The 7960-nt window shown below is 41.1% G+C and overlaps 2 protein-coding genes across 3 annotated transcripts in view; both read right to left on the bottom strand.

Annotated features, from left to right (window-relative positions):
• Positions 1 to 239, bottom strand: part of LOC101985396 (keratin-associated protein 4-3-like) — a 519-nt gene extending 280 nt beyond the window's left edge. The window contains exon 1 of the mRNA XM_013354191.1: positions 15 to 239. Within this exon, the coding sequence (XP_013209645.1) occupies positions 15 to 239 (225 nt within the window). The remainder of the gene's footprint in view (positions 1 to 14) is intronic.
• Positions 240 to 5369: 5130 nt separating this feature from the next.
• Positions 5370 to 5972, bottom strand: LOC101991804 (keratin-associated protein 4-3-like). Of its 2 annotated transcripts, XM_013354194.1 has the most exons (2): positions 5866 to 5972; positions 5370 to 5820 (listed from the first exon to the last, which is right to left on the bottom strand). In XM_013354194.1, the coding sequence occupies exons 1-2, from the start codon at positions 5970 to 5972 to the stop codon at positions 5370 to 5372; spliced, it is 558 nt and encodes a 185-aa protein (XP_013209648.1). The 2 variants fall into 2 exon arrangements, with proteins under 2 accessions (XP_013209648.1, XP_005368284.1); XM_005368227.1 differs by having other exon boundaries at positions 5370 to 5972.
• Between the last annotated feature and the right edge of the window lie 1988 nt (positions 5973 to 7960).

Raw genomic sequence — 7960 nt, 5'->3', positions numbered from 1 at the left:
CAGCAGCTGGGGCGGCAGCAGGAAGGTCTGCAGCAGCTGGAAATGCAGCAGCTGGGGCGGCAACAGGTGGGGCGGCAACAGGTGGGCTGGCAGCAAACAGACTGACAGCAGCTGGGTCTGCAGCAGCTGGACACACAGCAGGTGGGCCTGCAGCAGGTGGTCTGGCAGCAGCTGGGCTGGCAGCAGCCTTGGCCACAGCCCTCCTCAGAGCAGACAGAGCCACAACAGGAGCTGACCATGGTGTCAGAGGTGGAGGTTCTGGGTTGGTTTACAAGAAGGTGGGTTGGAAGATTTGGAAGTGGGAGTCTCTCTGCCCACATCCCCTTTTATACCCCACTGAGGGGCTGCTGTCCTCACCTGCAGCATTCCTTTCTTGTTATTGTTTAGGTTAATAAACAGGTGATTATCAAATTAGGCAAGTTTCTTCTCCTGGCTAAATTATCAAGGCAGATGGAAAACACAGCTTCTTTTCCTGGCATTAAGATTCATCATCAGCTCTGGCTGAACCATTTCCTAAGTATCTTTCTTGCCTTAATTTTTTCCAAACAATTGTCACATGACATTGTGTGTCTAGTCGTTGTGTGGTTCAATCTCATGGTGGATGGCTCCACTGTCTATGCTTAGATAGTCACGATTTTTAAAGACTCATCCTTGTTTCTGATGTCCCAGGTAGATAAAAGTTTATTATACCAATGGCTCATCCACAATGGGTCAGGTGGGCACTGACAGTGTGTACATCAAGACCATTGGCATGAACAAAGAAAGGTCTTGTTCATATGACTCCTACATCTTCTAGACCAATTTCAAAGTGGAAAACTGAATGGGGAAATATTGTTGTTTATCCCCCCACCTTTTTGTAACCAGAGACAACCCTTTAATAGTCACGTATAGAGCCTCTCTCTACAATGGGTTGCAAATCTCAATGGGCTTACAAAGTTCAAGTTTCTCATCTCTAGCCTACGGGATTATTTCCCTTCTTTGACCATCTATCTTTCTGGCTTAACAGAACATATGCACTCATATCCTGCCTTTCCCCAAGATTTATCTTGCAATTTCATTTGATATTCAGGTGGTATTGTCACTTATTCTAATTTAAACCTGAATGTCCTGCTTCCGGTTGTGATTCTGAGTAGAGGAGTCTCCTGTTTTATGTTTTAAGTGGTAGATTAGACTCCTCTCTTAATGTTCATTTTATATACACATGTATGTATGTATACTACATATACATGCATATGTATATGCACATGTGTGTTTTGTCATCATGTATCACATATATAATTACACACATGTGATGTGTGGATATATGTATGTATATATCACATGTGTGCATGATTATATATGTGATATATGCATGTGTGTATCACATGTACAAATATGTGATGTGTATATGCATATATCACACATGCAAATAAAAGGAGAATAATAGGTATTCATTTTGGTATACATTAAATACTTAAAGGACACAGAGCACCCATCCAATTAGCTACGTGATTAATGTCTCAAATATGAGGAAGGCTTCAGTTCCTCTGCAGTCCTCTGTTGGTAGAGGAATTGATAGACAGGGAATAACTGTGTGATAATATCATTAAATTTCTTAATTAGGACCTTTTAGTGACCAAGCCTTTTGCATTATTTTTGAGACATTAATTTGTTTACCAAACCTAGTCTATAGGCTTTCTTCTCATAGGCTCATGTTTGTAAATCTTGAAAAGATGAAGGGTTTAAATAATTACATGTCCTGAGGGAGATGTTCCGCTGGATTGCTGCAGTAACAAGGGCATCTCTACTTCCACACGAATAGGCAGAGGAACACTTTTTGACTACTAGAGGAGTTGTGGAGCTCAGTCCCAACTGATACATCTACAAACTAACTCCTATGCCTAAGGCTCGGGGATCATTGCTGAAGAGGGAGTGGATAAATTGTTACAGCCAGAGCACCAAGGGGTTTGTTGTGAGACTTTGTCTCCTAGGAAAGTCAGAAGCTACACCTGTAAAATCTCACCAACACAGCTGCTTAAACATGAATTGGACAAGGATGACACCAATAAACATGCTAACATGGATGGGGAAAGCTCACAAGGCAGCTAAGGAATACTTAGAGTAGGAGCAAGAGTCTTCTCCAGGGAAGAACATATCAATTGGTTATCCATACCAAGTAGTCATCTCTGGAAAACATGCATAAAAGTAACACTACAGACTGAGCAGGTTTTATGTATGTATTTAGAAATTTATATATACACTACACAGAGAGAGAGGAATGATGTAATTGTATTATAATCTCAATAAAAAATAACTTTCTAATAAAGAAAGGTCTTTTGGTACTAGACTTGCCCAGAATCACACAAGGTACCGGGCTCAAAGTCACAGCACAAAATAAATAAATTGAGCCCCTTTCCTCCCTTAATTAGGCAGAGTACATTCTTTAAACCAGTGGTTCTCATGACTGGCTGCAGGGGAGAATAATTCACAGAGTATTCCAAACTGTTGACTCCTGGTTCAAGCCCTGGACAGTTTTTTTCTACCTGGCCTGAGCATCAGCATTTGTTCAAGTCTCCAGATGATCCCAGTGGACCTCTAGACATGAGGGTCCCTTCCTAAGCCTGAATTTGGGTCACTTGTAATATTCAGCAGTAACTTTGAGCATTGTTGAATAAAATAATACTGTCTCTTTATTATCATAAGGCAATCTCATACCAGTCACAACACAGACATACATTGATGAGATAAGATCAACAGGGAATGGAGTCCAATGATTGGATTCACTTTAAAAGAAGAAACCACCAAATAGAAGAGACATTACTTTATACTTTTGACTAAAGGGTACCTGCTATAAAACAAAATGGATGATTAACATCAGGACTAGACATGTGAATTATGTGACTGCTATCTGGCCTATACCTCTTTGATTATGCACAGCTCAGTTTCATAAGCTCTGAGTTGTGACACATGGGGTCCCATAACTGAATACTGAGTCCATTGAATGAAAAAAACCACTCCTAAGGGCAGATCTAGAAGTAGATGGCCAACACAGAACAAATTCAACAGCGTTTTTTTTGGAGGTTCCTCGTCTCATAATGTTCTGTCTGGGCAGTATTTTCATTTATTTTCTTTCTTCTCTTCCCTTACTGGTCTTTTGCACGTATAGTATGGTTTCTGGTTTATAGGATTTTAGTGTATGTGAATGTGTGTGTCTCTCCATCTATGTATATTTCTCGTGCTTTTTCTGTGGCCATTTTTCTCTTCTTTGTTTGCGCCATTCTATTCCAGTTTGATTGCTTTTTATTTTACCTACATTATTTTTGAATGCCTGTTTGTACTCTAACGAGAGCGAGAAAGAAAGGGTATGGATTTGGATGGGTGAGGAGTCAGAGAAGGCGAAACCATAATCAAAATATATTGTATGAAAAAAAACATTTATTTTCAGTTAAAGCAAAATTCCTGCTTCAGGTTCTGCATTTAGTGTCTCTTAGCATAACCCCCTATAAATGTTTGGGTGTTATCCTGTTCATATGATTTTATTAGAGCTTATTAATAAAAGTTGTAAACTCTTACATATATAGCATGGTGTAGCCCAAGACATTGAGTTGCTTGTATGCCTCCTCCCCGCCCCCTTGTCATAGATAAGAAAAATTCTGACAGCAGAATAGAAAAACAAAACAAAACATTGTCTTTACATTCAAGACTGCTTTGTCTATTCCTGATCTCTCTCTCTCTCTCTCTCTCTCTCTCTCTCTCTCTCTCTCTCTCTCTCTCTCTCTTTCTCTCTCTCTCTCTCTTTTCCTTCCTTCCATTTTAAATAACAAATTTTAGGGTCGTTTTACAAATATCAAAGGAGTACTTCATTGAATTTTAAGGAAATGTATAGAAATTTAGATGGGATTTGATATTTTATTCGGAAGAGAAGATAGCGGGATTTTGGTAATGGAATTGATTTCTTGGTTCCTTTCTCACTAAACTAGTTGTTGGAGGCATCACACACAGCCTCTAAGGACCCTGTAGAGTTGTGGCAACAGTAACAGGACAGTAGTGCTGTAAGAATAGATGAGTACCCTGATCTGTGGAATATAACAGCAAATCCAGAAATAAACCCATGCACTATGCCTTCCAAGTTTTAATAAAGTTGCTATGAACATATTTTTGGAGAGGGCCTCTTTAGCAAGTTGTGTTAGAAAAACAAGATGCCTACATAGAGAATTGAAATGCATCCTTCACTTGTCTCCCTAGACAAATGCTTACTCAAAATAGACAAAACACATTAACTCAAAATTTGAAAATGTAAGAACATTCCAAATGATAGAAAGACTTTACAAAAACTGAATCTCATAAAAGGATTACCAGAATGGAGAGAAAAAAGGCTGGAAAAAGAAAAAAATATATAGCTATTCATTGCCCAGAAAATTAATATCCAGAATATATTTAAAAACTCAACAATATTTTAAAAATTTAAAATATTATAATCAATAAATACACAATATGTTCAGAAGATTTATAGTTCAGTGACCAAAAATCAAGGCTTGACCTGACAGCATGAAACTCTCTTCATTATATTAGATATTTGTTGAAGGAAGTAGCACTGGGTTGGGTGTACAAGTATTAGACTGCTTGTCCTCTGCAGCCTGCCTTTATACAGAGATTTGAGACAAAGTTGTTCATCAGGTAAGTGACCTGAGGAAGCATTGGATGAACTTAAGGAATGAAATAAGTCAACATTAATCATGTGATCAGAATATCTCCAGAAGTAGTAGGGCTCTGAGGGACTGAAGACCCAGGGAAAGCTGTGTATTCACTGGACTGAGTGAGCAAGGGCTTTGCTCACCCAACCCTTCTCACTGCTTGAACTCTGTGCCTTGGGGCTTCACCTCTTCTATCCACTGCTGCTTCTTAAACATGACCAAGTTCTGAGCCCAGAGGTCCATGGGGCTTTACAAGAACATCTTTCTATACAGGAAGAGGAGAGCCTTGGGGGCAGAACTGACACAGGCTGTCTTTGCACTGAGAAATCTTTGTGCTTCAGAATTTGACAGATGTAGAAAACAATCTGAGAGGAGAAATAAGTAGACATGATACACATTGCATGCCTGCAAAATTCTGATTTATTTAAAATGTAAGAGAGTCTCCATTAAGAATACGGTAAAGAACAAATTTTTCATTTTGGGTGTAAGGACAAACTTTACAGATTTCAGAGAAAATTTAAATTTGTGGTCATTTTAGAGAAAGATAATAGGCAGGAGTAAGGACAGACATTTGGAGGGCAAAATCATTATCAGTTGGAACAGAGGCTTTACAATGTGCCGCTCAGGATCAGCTCACAGGTGATCTACATCAGAAATCCTGTGTGATGAAGAACAGGAGTCTGTGAGTGAGAGCGCTCAGCAGCAAGAACAGCTAGAGCATGCTGGGCGGCAGCAAGAGGTCTGGCAGCAGGTAGGGCGGCAGCAGCTAGAGATGCAGCACTGAGGCCTGCAGCAGCTGGACACACAGCAGCTAGGGCGACAGCAGCTGGGTTGGCAGCAGGAAGGCCTGCAGCAGCTAGAAATGCAGCAGCTGGGGCGGCAGCAGGAAGGCTTGCAGCAACTGGGGCGGCAACAGCTGGACACACAGCAACTGGAACTGCTACAGCAGGGGCGGCAGCAGCTGGAGATGCAGCAAGAGGGCCTGCAGCAGCTGGACACACAGCAGCTAGGGCGACAGCAGGAAGGCCTGCAGCAGCTGGGGCGGCAGCAGCTGGGGCGGCAACAGGTGGGCTGGCAGCACACAGACTGACAGCAGCTGGGTCTGCAGCAGCTGGACACACAGCAGGTGGGCCTGCAGCAAGTGGGCCTACAGCAGGTGGTCTGGCAGCAGCTGGGCTGGCAGCAGCTGGACACACAGCAGATGGGCCTGCAGCAGGTGGGCTTACAGCAGCTGGGTTGGCAGCAGCCTTGGCCACAGCCCTCCTCAGAGCAGACAGAGCTACAACCGGAGCTGACCATGTTGTCAGAGGTGGAGGTTCTGGGTGGGTTTACAAGAAGGTGGGTTGGAAGATTTGGAAGTGGGAGTCTCTCTGCCCACATCCCCTTTTATACCCCGCTGAGGGGCTGCTGTCCTCACATGTAGCATTCTTTCCTTGTTATTATTTGTGTTAATAAATAGGCGATTATCAAATTAAGTGAGTTTCTTCTTCTGGCTAAATTATCAAGGTAGATGGAAAACACAGCTTCTTTTCCTGGTATTACGATTTATCATCAGCTTTGGCTGACCATTTCCTAAGTATCTTTCTCGCTTTAGTTTCTTCCAAACAAATGTCACATGACATTGTGTATCTAGGCACTGTATGGTTCAGTGTAGTTTCTTCCAAACAAATGTCACATGACATTGTGTATCTAGGCACTGTATGGTTCAGTGTCATGGCAGATAGCTCTAGTGCCTACCCTTAGATAACCATTGCTATTAAAGACCCATAATTGTTTCTGGTGACCCACGAGGATAAAACATTATTATACTGATGATTCATCCATAATGGGTCAGGTTGGCCCAGAAGGTTTGACCACACACACACATACGCACACAAAAATCCCAAATGGTATGAGAATAGGAAGTCTATTAAGCCATATCTCCTAGCTCAAGTGGAGCACGGTTCATTTCCTAGATCATTTTTTAATGAGAAACACAAAACAATCTTAGGTAGAAAGTTGAATGATTTTCCTTTTCAGAAACAAAACTCTAACCGAGTTTTAGTACCTCTTAAGGGGGATGGGCTTTAGCTCAACTATACCTCAAAGTCTACATGTCTTCATTCCCCCATGGAGGTTTCTTGACCTTCTGTGTCTGGTAGCCTGTCCTTCTTTCTTTAGTAGGAACTTCTGACCCAGGCTCTTGCTTTCCTCAAATGTGCTTCAGAACTTCAGTTAGATGAGCAACGTCCTGCCTCTTGCTCTCTTTGGCCCTGGACTGTCTGTGTCTGCAGAGGTCCTCACCCCTGTAGATGCCTCACCTGTGCCTCTACTCAGGTTAGTGGGTTAGACTTCAACCCTTGTGCCCTCTTTTGAAAAAATGTAAAAAGATTGAGTACTTTTAAAAAGCAGATATCTACATGAAAGGATATCAGTTTATATTAATTTATAGTGGGGAAACACTAACGGCTTAAGGGGTGCAAGAAATCCCATCCAAGCAGCCAAGTGATTGGGGTTTCTAAAAATGAGGAATGCTACCAGTCTACCAGTCCATTATTCATGGTCTGCTGGTATAGAAACAGGCAGAGACTTGCTGTAGCTATGTGATGACATCATCAAATGTCTTAATAAGGATCTCTTAGTGACCAAGCACATTGCAGGATTTTTATCACACTTACTTGCTTAGCAAACATTTGATTTACTTGTATTTTCATTGACTTGTAGCTGTGAATTAGGTTCTATGTAGTTTAAACAGTGATACACTCAGGAGGTTTGTTGCAGTTGTTTGTTTGATTCACTGTTATAAGGTAGGCCAAGAAGGAAACAAAAGTATTGGATAAAGACTGTGGTGATCAGTAAGAAAATTTTTATTTCTGTTTAAGAGGATTAAGAAAGTCTTTTCCCCAAAGCTAAAAAAAAAAAAAAAAAGGAAAGAAAAAAGAAAAAAAGAATAAGAAAACAGCAAATTCACTACAGATCAATGTACACAGAATCACAAACCTTCACCTATCAGAAGGCCATAGTGGCTGAAAAATGAACCCCTCCCCCCAGAGGGGAGACCCAGTAACAGTGTCTTGCTCCTTTGTAGGTTCTTTATTTAATAACCGTGGGCTTGGACATGGTGTCCATATTTTATGATGCTCCTCATATTATCCCAATGAGCAGTGAAATCTGAGATCACCTCACTAAATTGTCTACATGGCAAATAACATCATCATCATCAACAACAACAACATCTCAATGTTTATTTTTTATGTAATAAAAATTGTCTGTGGTTTTGAACCACTAATCTTTGAGCAGTGTAGACT

Source organism: Microtus ochrogaster, unplaced genomic scaffold, assembly GCF_000317375.1.
Source record: "Microtus ochrogaster isolate Prairie Vole_2 unplaced genomic scaffold, MicOch1.0 UNK31, whole genome shotgun sequence".
In the NCBI taxonomy this organism is placed as follows: Eukaryota; Metazoa; Chordata; class Mammalia; order Rodentia; family Cricetidae; genus Microtus; species Microtus ochrogaster.
The sequence above is the reverse complement of the archived record's forward strand: the minus strand, read 5'-3'. Positions and strand labels throughout refer to the sequence as shown.